Genomic DNA, 15131 nt, shown 5'->3' with positions numbered 1-15131 from the left:
CTGCGGTGTTTCGTGGCATTAGGAATCGCAACTGCCCGGCCGAGGACAACACTGCCGACATTTCGTATTTCCTGTGCGGGGTCCCGGAGTCGCCAGCTCCCTCTTCAAATTCGGCAAACGTGACAGAGACCCCAAGATCTGTTGTTCGGTCGACGTCGAGGGGTCTAGGCCATGTTGAGTGGTGCGAAAGTAAGAGGATGTTGAACACCCTAGAACGCCCTCCATCATAACGAGGAGCAACGGCAGCCTATTCCATGGAACGGCACGTACTGTCGGGATCCTGCTTGAAGCTACAGTCAGTCAAGTGTCAATCTGCATGTCTGTTGTAAAGTTCGGCTACTTACCGCCAGATAGATGTCGTTAGGAATGCCTTTAGTATGGGTGTAGTATTAACAGGGAGTTGAGCGATGCTCGAATCCGTGACCGTGTAGCACTCGTAGTGTAGCACTCGTAGTGAGGGCAGATCGAGGGTGAATATGTTCGCATCTATCTGCCAGTCTCAGCAGGCATTCTGTCACACGCGGATCTAGTATGCAGAGGTCATCTTCGTTAGATGCTGATTGAACACGGAGCTTATGTGGGTAGAGTTCATATATCACATGCACACACGAAGCTTCGGGCATCGCAATGCATCGTCCATCCTCGCCGTAACATCACACGCCAACCTCATCCAGCCACTGCTCAATCTTGACGAAACCTTCTTGACCATCCAGGGTTTGCTCGTTCCTTGCGATCAGCTTGCTGACGTTCTCGTCTTTCCATAGCCTGTTCTCGGCGAGCGCCTTAGTTTCTTGCTGTGTGCACAGGATGGCGCACGGGAACCTAGGCTCGAAATTGAATTCCGGGAGGGCGGTCGGCAAGGGCGCGTTGCCGTCTGCCTCTGACGATGACTTGAGTGTGGCGTTGGAGACCGGCGGCGAGATGAGTAGCAGGCCGGAGGCTGGGTGAGAAGAGATGTATGTTTGTGCGATTAATGCACCCGAACCCCTGGCGAAGATGATGGGTGCGAACGGGATCATCGTGAGACGGATGTGCGAGGACAGCTCTGCAAGAGGATGAGTATAGCATCTGCAGTCGGCTCAGATCGGAAGGCCACACAGCTCGACCCTGCCCACTGCCAAGCAGTGCAGCGCCGACGACGCTGTGACATGGGGCGACGTCGACCATCTGTAGCGCTCCCTGCGACAATTGAGGTCGGACCGCGATGCGCTTGCATCGGTCGAAGGTTCTATAACATCCTGTACACAGAGCATAGTTGATCGACGACAAGAGACTCTCCAGGGACCAAGTATGTTGCGCCGACCCACCAGGTAACCGGAAAGATGACATTCAAACAATGTACGCCGAGCACTGACCTGCCTCGAAGTGCCGCATAAGTGCATCCGATGTATCAGCTCTCTCCGGCGGAGCTAAGTCAATCTCCAGACAGGTGAACCCGCGCGCTGTGAGCATGGTTGCCAGCGAGCCGAACCTGCAGTCGTGTTTGAGCGTCGTGAGGCGTGGCTGAGCTATGCAGCAGCAAGGCGGCTCACCCAGTTTTCGAGTGAGGGTCCCAGGAGCTCGAGGACACAAAGACTAAGGGGGTAGGAACTTCGCGGGGAGCAGAGGAGGGCGGTGTCCGGAGAAGGTATGCAGTCGACGAGTGTCGGACAGTTGCCGCACCGAGAAAGCTCAGACTGAGCGCAAAAGAGCGAACTCTGTGTCGTATACCCGCATGAAACATTGCAGAACACAATATCAAGTCCTAGGCAAAAGTGCTAATCAAGGATACTTGAGTTGCAGACGTCGTGAGCGGTGTTGAGGACCAGGTTGGGACCAGGTCTCCCGCTTGTCCGAGTCCCCACCGTGACCGAGCGTGTGTTTGGCCGCCTTCCATATTGGGCACTCGGCGTCAGACCCATCGCACGGCCTGCACCGCCAGTCCACCGACCTCCACCTCCTCAGTCTTCGTAGGTACGTCGAACCGATGTCGCGTGTAAAGCGAAGACTCACCTGAATGACCAAAGATCTCTACGCCTGCAAAGACGCTCCTTCTGCCGGCGTCGCGGAAGACAAACAATAACATACAGGACACGTCGACGGCAAGAACACGGCACAAAGCATATAGTTGACGAGTCGACCTAATATTCCCAACCACGATGCTTAATTTCGAGGACGTAGAGGAGCGCGACGGTGAGCCGCAAATAACATCTCATGTGCGCTGGTTCCTGATGAAGCTGTGCAGGCGTGCGTCTGTCATGGAACGTCTGGCCGTCGTCGAGGATCGAAGCGACGCGCACAGTCGTACCCATCTCTGCATTGTACGTACCTCTCAAAGTGCGCGAAGATCTGCCTCCCGTCTTGTACGAGCCGGTCACCTGCAAGCCACCATGTCGCGCCGTGCTCAATCCTTACTGGTACGCGTCATATGCAACTGTCTGACGTTCAAGTACCGATAACCGGACTGCAGCCAGATTGATATTCGCGGGAAGCTGTGGATCTGCCCCTTCTGCTTGCAGCGGAACGCTTTCCCTCCTCATTACAAGGACATCTCCAACACGAATCTCCCTGCCGAGTTGCTACCAAAATACACCACGATCGAGTACACGCTTTCCCGGCCTGCTCAAGTCCCGCCTATATTCCTCTTCGTAGTGGACACCTGCTTTGAGGAGCCAGAAGAGCTGAAGGCACTCCGCGATGCAATCATCGTTAGTTTGAGCTTGCTCCCGCCGTACGCGCTAGTCGGTCTGATCACGTATGGAACGATGGTGCGTGTCTCGAGACCTACGCCAAATGCACGTCTGAGAGCGCTTTCAGGCACAAGTACATGAGCTCGGCTACGCTGAGTGCAACAAGTCATACGTGTTCCGTGGAGGCAAAGAGTACACCCCGAAGCAGATCCAGGACATGCTCGGCCTGAGCTCGCAGAACAGGGCAGCCCCTCGCCCAGGGCAACCTATGCAGGCCTTCGGCGCAGCGCGCTTCCTCCTTCCCGTCTCGCAGTGCGAGTTCCAGTTGACCGGCATTTTGGAGAGCCTCGGCCAAGACCCATGGCCGGTCGCCGCTGGAAAGCGGCCGCTGCGCTGCACTGGTGTTGCGGTCTCGGTTGCGGTGGGACTCTTGGAGGTAAGTAGTGCTATATCTGCGAGAACGCATTGGCTTATAGAGCATTCTCAGACGTCCTTCCCGAACACCGGAGCGCGCATGATGGTGTTCTCGGGCGGATCTGCTTCGGAGGGCCCAGGTATGGTCGTGAACAACGAGCTGAAGGAGCCGATTCGGTCGCACCACGATATTGACCGGGACAGCGCCAAGCACTACAAGCGAGCCGTGAAGGTATGCGAACGCTACTGTTCAGTCACCAGCAACTGAACCTTGTGTAGTTCTACGAAGGTCTCGCCAAGCGGGCGTCCAACAACGGGCATGTCATCGACCTGTTCGCCGGCTGCCTGGACCAAGTCGGTCTGCTCGAGATGAAGTCCTTGCCAAACTCTACGAACGGTGTAATTGTGCTGTCAGACTCGTTCGCAACGTCGATATTCAAGCAGAGCTTCCTGCGCGTCTTCAATAAGGACGATGCCGGCAATCTCGAGATGGGCTTCAACGCGACGTTCGATGTACAGACGACGAAGGAGCTAAGGTGTCCGGACTGATTGGTCACGCGATCTCAGCCGGGAAGAAGTCCGCATGCGTCGGCGAGACGGAGATCGGTATCGGCCAGACCTCGGCGTGGAAGATCAACTCCATCACACCGCGCACTTCAGCAGGGGTCTACTTCGAGGTGGTCACGCCAGCTGGGCAGCCGCTGCAGCCAGGCTCGCGCGGTCTCATCCAGTTCGTGACACACTACCAGCACTCGTCCGGCCAACTCCGTCTGCGGGTGACGACGATCGCGCGGAACTTCGCAGAGGCGGGATCGCCGAGCATCGCGGCGTCGTTTGACCAGGAGGCGGCCGCGGTGCTTATGGCGCGGATCGCCGTGTTTAAGGCAGAGATCGACGACTCGCCTGACGTGCTGAGGTGGCTAGACCGCATGCTCATCCGGCTGTGCCAGAAGTTCGCGGACTACAGGAAGGAGGACCCGACCACATTCCGCCTGTCGGACAACTTCAGCATCTACCCGCAGTTCATGTTCCACCTCCGGCGAAGCCAGTTCTTGCAAGTGTTCAACAACAGTCCTGACGAGACTGCCTTCTACAGGTGCGTCATCCCGGCGTGATGGGTTTGACTGTGCGCTGACGGCTCGTCCAGACATATCCTTAACGAGGAGGATGTCAACAGCTCTCTCATTATGATCCAGCCCACGCTCATGTCGTACACGTTTGACACGCCTCCTCAACCCGTGCTGCTCGACAGCGTGTCCATCAAGCCAGACGTCATCCTCCTCCTCGACACCTTCTTCCACATCCTCATCTTCCACGGCGAGACGATCGCGCAGTGGCGCAAGGCCGGCTACCAGGAACAAGAAGGCTATGAAAACTTCAAGGAGCTGCTCGAGGCTCCCGTCGCTGATGCCCAGGTACGATTTTCTTTCACGTTGGACATGTTCTAATAATCTGACATCGGGGAAACTAGGAACTCCTCGCGGACCGGTTCCCCATCCCGCGGTACATCGTCTGTGACCAGGGTGGCAGTCAGGCACGGTTCCTGCTGTCGAAGCTCAACCCCTCCACGACGCACATGTCGACGAGTATGTACGGCACGGCTGCGGGCGCTAGCGCTGGGCAGGCCATCTTCACGGACGACGTTAGCTTGCAAGTGTTCATGGAGCATCTCAAGCGTTTGGTGAGTGTCGTCTGACTCTGTGGCCTTCGTGTCGCGTTGCTGATGCAGAGTTGGCAGGCTGTGGGAGCGCAAACAAATTGAGTGTCGGGGTAGTGGTGTATTTATGTTTTCTTGTGACGTCGATACGAAAAGGAATGAGTTTCTGTTTGTATCTGATGTCTGAGTTGACGATTGAACCCATGCGAGCGATCAGCTGCCTGCGTTCCAACTCGATCATGATCGGGGCGGCTTGAATTCCTAGGCCGGTGCGTGCAGTCAATGGAGAGGGGGTTTTCAGTTTGTTTACGTGCACCGTCGCTTTCAGCTAGCGGGTGTACATCGTTTACCTATAGGCGTTGAGAGCGACAACCCGCAGCGGGACAATGCAGACCACGAGTACCATGCAGTTCGCCAGTCACTTCATCATGAGCTTGAACGTTTGAACCGTCGAGCGCCGATTATGGTTGTTCAAAGGTGTGTGCTGATTTATCCTCACGCTGCCCCGTTGCGACTCCGGAACGCACTGAGTTGAATGTTTCCATACGAAATTGTGGTCCTCTGCAACATTGATAATGGCACCATCAGGATGTGCTTCACGGACTTTCTCAGCGATCAATGGTAGTGCCTGGGTCTGGGGTAGGCTCCGCGAGCAGGACATTAGGCCTCTGCGGTCAGACCACCACAATCGTTGTACGTCGCTTAGCAAGGCCGTGAAGAAGTAGAAGAGCGCTGTCGAGCTGTGGATCTCGTCCATGATAGCCTGTTCAGCGGTCGACGAAGGGGCAGTCAAGAAGCCTGCCGTACTCCGCGATCATGTCACCGCCCATATCGGTGAGTCGTCGAGAGAGGCGAGTACGGAGGATGGTTTTATATGTACAGGACTCATCAGCCACAGGGTGCGCGGGTCACAGCTAATTTCAGAACGATAGTCACTTGCAAACGCGCGCGACAGACGATGACTAAGCGCTCCAACCTTCAAGAAGGCGGCGCGCACCGCTCTTCTGCACCACTGTCGTTCATCGTCTCCTGTCAATTTTGCGCGAGCAGACACAACAGATGATATATGATCTGAAATCTGAATTATTGACCTGTCTCTCTACCATTTACAGTAGTAGTGTAGAGCTACCATGACTCTCGCAGAGTCCGAATAGTTGAACTCTTTCTACATGGCTCGCGACTGGCAAGGCATGGGATTCACTGGAATGTCAGTGGTGTTGTAGAGCAAGGCTGACCAGACACATTCTGCATAATTATTGGTTCGCATCAACCTGATTGCTCACGGGATCGTGTCGTGTATGTCGTTGCGAGGGGCTGGTCCTGGACAGGTCGCTGTGTGTGGAAGATCTCGCGCAGGTTGCAGTGGTGCAGAAGAACGGCTCCCGAAGCGCGGAGCGCTTAGTCATCATATGTCGCGCGCGTTCGAGAGTGACTATCGTTCTGAAATTAGCTGCAATGCCGACGACGACAAAGATAGCGTGTCACCCTTGCCTCAGGAATAATTGGTTCAATTGGAGCATCCACACATACTAAGCAGTGTACTCCATCTATGGCGAAGTTGCAGTGCGAACACTCAGACTGTGTCAACGAGTGAAATCTGAGCTACGTGTCAGCAGCCCCATAACGACGACCCTTTCTCGCATGTCACCGACATCAGTTGGCTCATCTTTCCGGATACCTCAGGCAACGTCGCAGAGCGTTTCTGAATCTATATGTCCAATATGAAGAATGAATACAGTCACTACAACGAAATTTATGCAGACGCCGGGCCGTTGTATGATGCATGCGAAATGATGCCTGTAGGGCGAAAACTGAAGGGGTGAAATATCGAGCACCCAATCAGTGCTTTCCAAACAACATATATGTACGACTCACAGCAATCTCCGTTAGTGTCTTTAGCTTTCTTGAACTCAGTTGAACTCGTCGGTGGGTGGCCGGCGTCTATCCTGCGGATAGCGCCGAGCCGCGTCCAAAATCGAACTGTGGCCTTCCGGCGTACCATAGGCGTAGTACCGTATTAGTAGTACGGCGTACCATACACTTTGGGTTGTCTACTATTTCTGCGTTCCCCCCTCTTTTGGCTCATGGTCAAAACCGGGACGCCTCTCCACCGGGCTGCATCACGGCAGCGTGCCAGTGGCCATCGTAAGAAAAGCGCGGTCAACCGACCCGGTGAACTGAATCGTACGTGCACGGTACATAAGCCCATAAGAAGTATTCTGACTCCTTGAAGCCTCAAGGCTTGTCAAGAAAGAAACCCCCATTCCTGTGAGGATATTTTTTCCACCATCCCACTCTTTGCTCACATGTCACCCAGCTCTGCGTTTACTGCGGGGAAACCTGCCAGGACGATGGAAAAATGCTTACCTGCTACGAATGTGGTGCCACCGCGTGCTTCGGGCAGGAAATGGACTGTATCAAGGTCAAACAGGATATACCTTTCAATCCAGACGAGTTCAAGTGTCCGATATGCCGGCGACGCGAGCAACTGAATGTCAGTAGTGTTGACCGCCTCAGGCTGATACCGATAAGTGCTCATTCTCTAGTCTAGTACACTGTATCGAGCTTTGCATCTCCAGCCATTCAAAATGCTGGAATGGCTATACCTCTCTTGCTCATCACAGCCCACTTTGACCGGCCGGACTTCGCCTCACTTGCAAGTATACAGTTACAGAAGGAATATAGTATGATCGATCGGCTGGTCAGTATATCCTTTATTTCTGGCTCTCAGCAGTACTCATTCAATAATTTAGTTCTATCACTACAGTGGTCCGCTTACTACGGAGGGACTGGGACACGACTTGACCCACTCAACAGGGAGTGCTCATCAATGGCTGGAAAGCTACGAACATCTCTTGCCAAAAGTACTGCTCACGATTGAAACGCACAATGACCCAAAGATGGGTCATCTAGCCTACCGCAGGGGAGGAAGTGGCGAGTCTATCATGATGCCAGTGAATGTGGTGTGTGCAATATCATTTTGTTCTCTAAAATATATTGAGTGTTGGTTCCCAGCTGTTACCAATCTTGTTGGGACCTTTGTACTATGAGAAGCTCCCCACCATCCCGGGTCGCCGTGGGCTCGTCCTGCTGGCGGCAAGCTCTGTCTCCATCCCCAACCGAGCAACGGTACATCCTGAAAGAGCTTGTGGAACGGTATGCTGCATTTGTCAATGCCAAGTTTCGGGTCTGACTACTGGCGCAGCAACTACTTCGACTTTGCGCTTGGCTTTTTATCGAAGAGCTTTGCTGCCCGGCAGGTTAGCCTCCCATTGCTGGCCTTCATTAAGGCCGTATTTGTGGAGAACACCAAGCCGGAGAAGGCTGTGATCGCTGCGTTCACCAGTGATGCGGCATTTCTCAAGCACGTGGGTGTGCACTTTACGTGGCGGGAAGAAACGGGCAATGTTCAACAGCTCGTCTACATGCAAAGTCGTCCAGAGCTTCCGTGGGGGGTGCCTTTCTATTGCCCCAATCCACACTGTACGGGCACACAATCAGACGTCAATCCACGGATGAAGAAGACAGAACCTCAGTATCTGTTGTCGTGCAAGGCATGTCGCATGAAGACGGTTGGGTACATCAAGCATCCACCATGGATTTCTGTAATCAACAAGTTTGTATATTGCCATCCAGCGACGATTGATGGCGTGGAGGCTGCTCGTTCCCTTATTGGTCGTGTGCCGATGGAGGAGATGTGATGGGAGTCTTTTTCTACCACTGGCTTTCGTGTGCCAGTGTTATACCTAATGTTCACATAAACCTACACGTGGGGTCTGCATTGCAATGGAAAGTTCTGCACCAACGGTGTCAATGACCTGTCCAAGTGAATGTATTCGTTGTTCAACTCATTACTCGTTGTGCTGCTACCGATGGCGACGAGACCCTTGCTCGCGCGCTGCGAGATCAGCATTGTCAGTAATAGGTACATGGTATGACACTGACATTCCGAAGAGCTAGTGATATACACTATACAGTACAGAAATCTCAAGCCAGTGGCCAAAGTCATTGACTTCGCGCAGAAGGTCCAGGAGGATGACGTCGCCATTGAACGCAACAGTCATGCAGCCCTGTAAGCGGATGCCGCATGTTCCACGAGTCGCCGACTTGGAAGACACCCTCCTTCGCGCGTCGTCGATGTCCTCCAGACAGACGGTCATGCCGAGCCTGCGCAGCGCCTCGACGGCGCTGAGCTGGAGGAGCGCGCCGATGGTGCGGTTCGGCTCCGCGAGCGAGCGTTGGGGTAGGCAACATCCGGAGGGGCGCAGGACACTTGGGAGTAAGCAAGGGCCTGGGCGAGTGGGCGGCCTGCGATGCCGGCGTCTACAATGATCGTGTCGGAGGAAACACAGTAAGGGCTGCAGTGTAGTGGTCGAAGGCAAGCCACTACGCGTCGTCGTCCCATGGGGCGACGACCGTGAGGGGCACACTCAGGACGTCGGGGATGGAGGTGCGGGAACAGCACTGGCAGCGGTCGCGATGAGAGGTGCTTGATAGTCTAAGGAGTGTCGCTGACTCGAAGGCTGGCAGCCCGACGACGCGCGACTCGCTCATGGGGGGCGGGACACGTCGTAGAACGCGACCTCCGTCTCGAAGTGCACGCTCCGAGTCGTCTCGCAGATGTTCGCGAGCTGCACTTTCGTGATGACCGGCTCGAGCAGCACCCTGAACGCGGTCACGGTGGTCTTGTAGTTCGCTGTGAACTCCGCGATGCTCGAGGCCAGCTGATGTCGGGAGTCTTAGTTCATTGCCTGAGCGGAACGTGAGGTAGAATATCTTGTCTCTGACTTGTCACTGCTCACCTGCGCCTGCAACCACCCTCCTCTCGCCCTCCTCTCTGCTTGCCTTTCTCCCCGCTGCTTGCCCTTGTGCCCGCCCTTCCTACCATCCACTCGACCTCGCCCTCGCTCTCGGCCACGCCCTCAGTAAGCCCTTCGCCCCCTTCTGCCCTTCGGCCATGCGCCCGCCGCCTGTTCGTCGACTGTGCCTGCCACAGTGTGTTGACTCTGTGTGGTTGTGATAGGGCGAGACCGTTCGCAGTACCAGTGGCGAGTCAGCACGGGCAGGTAACACCGAGCGAGCAAGCAGAGCGTGAAGGAGCGCGCTCGCCTAGGCCTCGTAATGATGGTAACATCGCAAGGCAAGCGATGGGCGAGCCGCAGGGTCGGACGGCGGGGCTGCAGAGTCGAGAGAGGAGGAGGAGGAGGAACGTTTGCAATTGCATTCGGCGCGCGTAAGTACGAGAAGCGCCGGCTGCGGTGGCGCGGTGGGTCAGCCCATACCATTGAATTTGCGTGAGCATCTGGGCTTCCCGACACTAACTTTTTGCGCAATCCTCAAGAGTGCACAATACACTGCCTGAAATCCTAACCGCAAGTCTTAATCTTCTACGCTGCAGCGGGGAGGTACGTTAAGGCGGGCGCTTATGCTGGGACGAACGCAGCCTGCTAATAAGTTATGTAGATTTGAACAGCCACCGTCGGGCCTTGGTGAACGTCTCCTCACTCCCAGCTGTCTCGCATATTGTTCTGCACTCGCCTCCGTAGAGCTGCCAAGGACCACCTACCCGCAACGTCCCCACGAATTGCATCGAGCAGACTGAACCGTTTCGCAGCTCATCTGCCGCTACGGTATCGACGCGATCGCATCCCGGCAGTACCCCAAGGTGCTTCGAAACAACTCAAGCCGAATGTAAGTCGACTCACTCTGTTGCGGATATCCGCCTCCTCTCATGATGGCGAATGAAAGCCCACCAAGAAACATGGCCCGAGTGCTGGGCCTCGGCGACCTGAGCAGCGCTCCCTGCAACTTGCCTCGTCCCGTTACCATTCTTGACCTTCCACCCGACGTCCTCCTCATTATCTTTCGTTATGTCTCGAAGGATATAGGGCTCCCGGGAGAATGGGATGACTACCAACTGGCCCTCAACATCACAGACCCCTCACCATATCCGAACCGTGATCGGTACCTTGAACACCCCTTCCCAGAGAGCCTTGCCTCTATCCGTCCCCTTTGGCGAGACGTCATGTCAAATATATCCATATTTTGGACGCAACTTGTCATTCGGATTGGAAGGGACCCTACTCCGCTTTCCAGAATTCGTCAGTACCTCTCGTGGTCACAGAAACATCCCCTTGATATCTACGTCCTGCGGAGAGTCGACCCATTACTGAAGGATCAGAACGAGAAGGCCCAACTCGAAAGTGTATTCGACCTGCTCTTACCTCATGTCGGGCGGTGGAGGATCTTGCGTGTGTGTTCTCTGTGCTCCAGCTCGCTCCCACTTCCTCGCGTCCAGCTCGTTGGCCGGGCGCACAAGCTGGAGGCACTCATCCTGGAGTTTATTGTCGATGACCTCGTCGGCAGCACCGGGACGACCTTGCATCTAGGAGATGAGTTTGAGACCCCTGTTCTGAAGAAAATCTCCATGGGTGGAGTCCACTTCCGCAAATCGTATGTGGACCCTTTCCCGCAGTTGGCCATGCCACCTCAGCTCTATTCCCTCGCCATCACCGGCTACCACTCGCAAAACGAAGCCTTCGCACTCGTTGATCTGCTCGCATGCCTTGAGAGCTGCAAGGAATTGGCGTCTCTCGAGCTCGACAACCTCAACCTCAACGGCTTCGACGTTGGGCCACCCATCATTGAGGCTCCGAGAATGCCCCGTTGGGGCGTCAGCTTCACCGACATGGGCGGTGATGTGATCGCTGAGTATGGCAGGCTTCTGAACCATCCTTTCATCGACTGTGTGTCGTACACGCGATGTGGGCTGACCACTCCGCTGGACGCAAAGCTCTTACACGCTCGCCGGGTCATTATGGAGGAGATCCACAGCCCAGCAGCGCTCTTCGAATCCCTCGCAGCCTCGCTAAGTAGCACAGTACTTGGCGAGGTAGAGTTCACCAATTGCGGTGGCCTGACTACAGATGTGCTGCGGGTGCTCACGGATCCTACTATGCCTGATCCCGAGGCGGAGGCAGACGACGAGGGGCCCGGCGGTATCTGGATCTGTCCGACTTTGGAGGAGCTCATGATCATTGAGTGCACGCAGTTTCGGAGCACCGATGTGCGCGCATTCGTCGAGGCGCGTCGCAGAGCACACGAAGGCACGGGATTTGTGGATGAAGATGACCCGGGGTTCGTTGTGACGTCGGTGAACCACCTCTACGTGCGCGGGTGCTGCGAGCTCGTCCCCGAAGATCGGGAGTGGTTGCATGCAAACGTCCCATACTTCCAGTGGGATGATTTCCGTGGGGGTTACGAATGGCGACCTTTGAGTGAAAACCTCTTGCCTTTGGGTGTTGGTGTGTAAATACCATGTTCTGCGTGATCCTCATAAAGAGTAGATACGTAGAGATAGGACAGTATGTACACTGGCACACAACCAAGTCTGCCTTGGTCGTGTATGCCACTTGACCTCTCCGGTGCAAACTCGGCATAAACCATGTCTCGTAGTGACGCGTCACTTTCCATTTACCTTACTGCCATGAGCGAAACTGTGTGGACATGAGACGTAAGGCATGAATGCATGAAGCATGAAGCCATGGTCGAGATTTGTTTCGACAGATTTAGTACCGCTGTACAACATGGTCACAAATTTACCTCTACCTATACATGTACAACGACGCTTAGTGAGTCTGAAGAGAAGCCAACGAAGAATACAAGAACTATCATGAATGCGCCCACGCCCACTGCAGCATCCGGATCTGTACAATCAGACACTCCGTCTCAACCGATGGTCTTAAGACATGGAGGACTCACCATTCCGACCCCACATCAATAATCACTGGCAACCCTGCCACGCACCCAGAATCTGATCGATGTCGACTTCGTGGAAAGTCATGCGTTCATTCTCAGGGACAAGGCTGGGGAATTCGCCATACTCCATCGAAAGAGACCCGTGCCCACGGCTGCACCCCACTGAACAGCAGGATGCTGAAAGACGAGCCCGCCATGCAGGCGGGGCGTCACACTCGCGCTTGATCCACTTCGTCAGGGGCTCTGGCCAGACCTGCCCTGCCATCCAGTGCTCGGAATACCGCCGTGCGAGGGAAACATGATCGCCTCCGAGTACCAGTAGCAGTTTCGAGTGAAGACGTTGTAGTTCGTTGTGCAGTCATGGATGACCTCCAGCAGGGAGGCGAACTCGCCAAGGGTAGGACTTCCGGCGTAGCCACTCGAGCGCAGGTGTGCAAGCTCGTTTGCGTCGCGTTGGAGCTCGCTGGCGTCGTCAGAGAGCATGACGACCTGTGAGATAGGGTTCTCCTGGAATGTGTCCTTGCCCCAGAACTCGACGCGGGCGAATGTCTGAGTGAACGCGCCGTCACCCTTCATCTCGATCGTGACTACGATGAAACGATGGCCCAGGTTGCCGCCCGTCTGCTGGCGATGAAATCCTCCGCCGACGAGGTCTGGTATAGAGCGAGCGACGTGATACGTGCGCTATTGCGCAGCTCCCTGGCGCGAACGCCCTCCGCGAACTCCTTGACATGACTCCCCGAGTCGATGTCGAGGGCGTTCTTGAGCGCGGATTTCATGAGGGCGACTTTCGCCACGATATAAGAGGTGAGCGATGCAGTTTTAGGCCTGAGGCCACAGGAGCACCGAACGTAGTGACAGCTGCTGCTGCCACGTTCGCGGCTGTGAGGGCGGCGGCGGCATGAGGGGCCGATCCGCTGAGGGCAGCATGTACGACAGGTACCGCCTGGTTGATTGAGCAGAAGCAGCCTGGACTGCTGAGGCCTCCTTCGCGGCTGTGAGGGCGGTAGCAACCTGGTGAGACGATCCGCTGAGGGCAGCATGCACGACAGGTACAGCCTGGTTGATTTGAGCGGAAGCAGCTTGAACTAGTGAGGCCCACAAAGTGCGAAGATAGTGCAAGACAGCGACGAAGAAGTGGGTCGTATGGATGTACCGCGCGCTCTTATGATCTGCTCTCCAGCAGATCCACGCGCAAACCTTGCTTAGGCCTTGCGGACACCACATCATGCCACGAGCATTCAGCATCTGGATATGAGCTACCTTCCGTCCAAGAAGACTCGCTATCAGCGGGTATCTGGGTGGAACCAAAAGGTGCAAGAAAAGACTTACATGTAGCATCATTCGCACCGTGTCGGTTAACCAACTGTATGAAATCAAGGGAAGGATCAATATATTCACCAGTCCTGTGTCGATGTTCACCGTCAAGAGCCATCCTTGTCACAAGCATCGGCCGTTTCAAGGATGGTATTCGTAGTCAGTCGTGGTCATGGTACACATCGTATACAATTGGTCACACCGGAGATATCCAGTGGCCTCGTGTGGCGCCGTACGCACTAGCCCCTCTTCCTCTGCGCTTCTTCGACTGCCCAATCGTCAAGAGCTGTCGGAAATAGAGGCATCTCGTCCAGTCTCTCCTTCTCGTGCGCGAGGATGACCACGACATTGTCCACAGCATGCATAGCTTTCAGCCTGTCGACCGTCTTCCGGGCGATATCGAGCTCATCATAGTTCTCTCGGCTGATGAGACGGTCTCCAGGGCAGTAGCAGAGTCGATTGTGGCAACAGTCCGCGGCCAGCAGGACGAAGCCATTGGGCGCGACGCGAGCAAGGGCGCCGAGATGGCCGGGAAGTGGCCCGGTGCGTCAAGCAGATACAGCGAGCCATCTCCGTAGAAATCAAGTCCGCGATCGAAGGACCCGAGGGGAGCTACGACGCGCGATGGTGGCACGTTGTCTTCGAACTGGATGTAACGGACTTTCTGGTGCGGAGGGAACTCCTGCCAGAGGCTGTCTGGGTAGCGCGGTAAGGCCTCCCATGAGTTCGGCGGCGGGCGCACCAACCACGAGTTCGGCGGACGGGAAGGGAGAGAGATCACCAACGTGGTCAAAGTGGAGATGGCTATGGTGGTGAGTCCGCGATGAGCGGTATCCTTGTCTGCGACGTGCGTGATCTATGAGGAACCGCACCTGTACACGATTGTGTTGATCGAACTTGGAGCGACGTCCCCGCCGTTCAAGATATCGACAATGTCGTGAGGACAATCGACTGTGAACGTCTGCAAGGTCTCATTCCATGCCGGGGGATATCCCATGCCGTGCTATTCGGCCATGACTAGTACATCAGATGGTCGTACAAGGCTGAAGGAACAGAACACAAACATCACCTTCCTCAGCCCGAGATCAAACAATAACTTCCCCCGTTGACCGTGCTGAATCAGGAAGGCGAAGCTGGGCACTTTAGAACCTGTGTCTGTGTCTAGCGAGTCGTCGAAGACTTCCCGGTCTGGCAGGAATACCGAGCCGGCGTGCAATGCATACACGGAGACGTATCTCTGTCCTGGAACATCTGGAAGCGGCCCTATGGGTCGATCCTCTGCCACGCTGGCCATGACTATCACCTCCTTGATCAGA

At 55.4% G+C, this 15131-nt stretch overlaps 5 protein-coding genes across 5 annotated transcripts; 3 read left to right on the top strand and 2 right to left on the bottom strand.

Annotated features, from left to right (window-relative positions):
- Nucleotides 1-519: 519 nt before the first annotated feature.
- On the bottom strand, nt 520-1750 carry B0H18DRAFT_1039403 (uncharacterized protein). The gene is made up of 3 exons (XM_048030496.1): nt 1533-1750; nt 1356-1471; nt 520-1045 (listed from the first exon to the last, which is right to left on the bottom strand). Exons 1-3 carry the CDS (start codon nt 1721-1723, stop codon nt 654-656), a joined length of 699 nt encoding a protein of 232 aa, XP_047887494.1. The 5' UTR covers nt 1724-1750; the 3' UTR covers nt 520-653.
- On the top strand, nt 1751-5251 carry B0H18DRAFT_1039390 (uncharacterized protein). The gene is made up of 11 exons (XM_048030495.1): nt 1751-2172; nt 2225-2396; nt 2450-2747; nt 2797-3105; nt 3157-3315; nt 3363-3596; nt 3620-4179; nt 4231-4498; nt 4555-4764; nt 4822-5009; nt 5069-5251. The coding sequence occupies exons 1-10, from the start codon at nt 2139-2141 to the stop codon at nt 4843-4845; spliced, it is 2268 nt and encodes a 755-aa protein (XP_047887493.1). The 5' UTR covers nt 1751-2138; the 3' UTR covers nt 4846-5009; nt 5069-5251.
- A 2534-nt stretch (nt 5252-7785) lies between these two features.
- B0H18DRAFT_1215226 (uncharacterized protein) lies at nt 7786-8549 on the top strand (the record flags this gene model as incomplete). Its single annotated transcript, XM_048036625.1, has 2 exons — nt 7786-7896; nt 7946-8549. Coding segments are annotated over 2 exons (607 nt in total), but the record flags the coding sequence as incomplete, so codon positions are not given.
- A 1502-nt stretch (nt 8550-10051) lies between these two features.
- Nucleotides 10052-12330, top strand: B0H18DRAFT_1215225 (uncharacterized protein). The gene is made up of 3 exons (XM_048036624.1): nt 10052-10145; nt 10204-10431; nt 10489-12330. The coding sequence occupies exon 3, from the start codon at nt 10502-10504 to the stop codon at nt 12050-12052; it is 1551 nt and encodes a 516-aa protein (XP_047887491.1). The 5' UTR covers nt 10052-10145; nt 10204-10431; nt 10489-10501; the 3' UTR covers nt 12053-12330.
- A 1724-nt stretch (nt 12331-14054) lies between these two features.
- B0H18DRAFT_1087400 (uncharacterized protein) lies at nt 14055-15109 on the bottom strand (the record flags this gene model as incomplete). Its single annotated transcript, XM_048032164.1, has 5 exons — nt 14055-14238; nt 14322-14530; nt 14562-14619; nt 14688-14818; nt 14885-15109. 5 exons carry the CDS (start codon nt 15107-15109, stop codon nt 14055-14057), a joined length of 807 nt encoding a protein of 268 aa, XP_047887490.1.
- Between the last annotated feature and the right edge of the window lie 22 nt (nt 15110-15131).

Source organism: Fomitopsis serialis (genome assembly GCF_022376445.1).
Source record: "Fomitopsis serialis strain Sig1Antser10 chromosome Unknown B0H18scaffold_125, whole genome shotgun sequence".
NCBI lineage: Eukaryota > Fungi > Basidiomycota > Agaricomycetes > Polyporales > Fomitopsidaceae > Fomitopsis > Fomitopsis serialis.
This window is presented reverse-complemented; position numbering and strand designations above follow the sequence as displayed.

Coding starts and splice junctions, on each gene's coding strand:
- B0H18DRAFT_1039403 (XM_048030496.1), bottom strand. CDS start 1,723: ATGTTTCATGCGGGTATACGACACAGAGTTCGCTCTTTTGCGCTCAGT. Junction 1,472..1,532: donor GACCCTCACTCGAAAACTGG/GTGAGCCGCCTT, acceptor ACACGACTGCAG/GTTCGGCTCGCTGGCAACCA. Junction 1,046..1,355: donor TATGCGGCACTTCGAGGCAG/GTCAGTGCTCGG, acceptor ATCCTCTTGCAG/AGCTGTCCTCGCACATCCGT.
- B0H18DRAFT_1039390 (XM_048030495.1), top strand. CDS start 2,139: ATGCTTAATTTCGAGGACGTAGAGGAGCGCGACG. Junction 3,106..3,156: donor TTGCGGTGGGACTCTTGGAG/GTAAGTAGTGCT, acceptor GAGCATTCTCAG/ACGTCCTTCCCGAACACCGG. Junction 4,499..4,554: donor CTCCCGTCGCTGATGCCCAG/GTACGATTTTCT, acceptor CGGGGAAACTAG/GAACTCCTCGCGGACCGGTT.
- B0H18DRAFT_1215225 (XM_048036624.1), top strand. CDS start 10,502: ATGGCCCGAGTGCTGGGCCTCGGCGACCTGAGCAGCGCTCCCTGCAAC.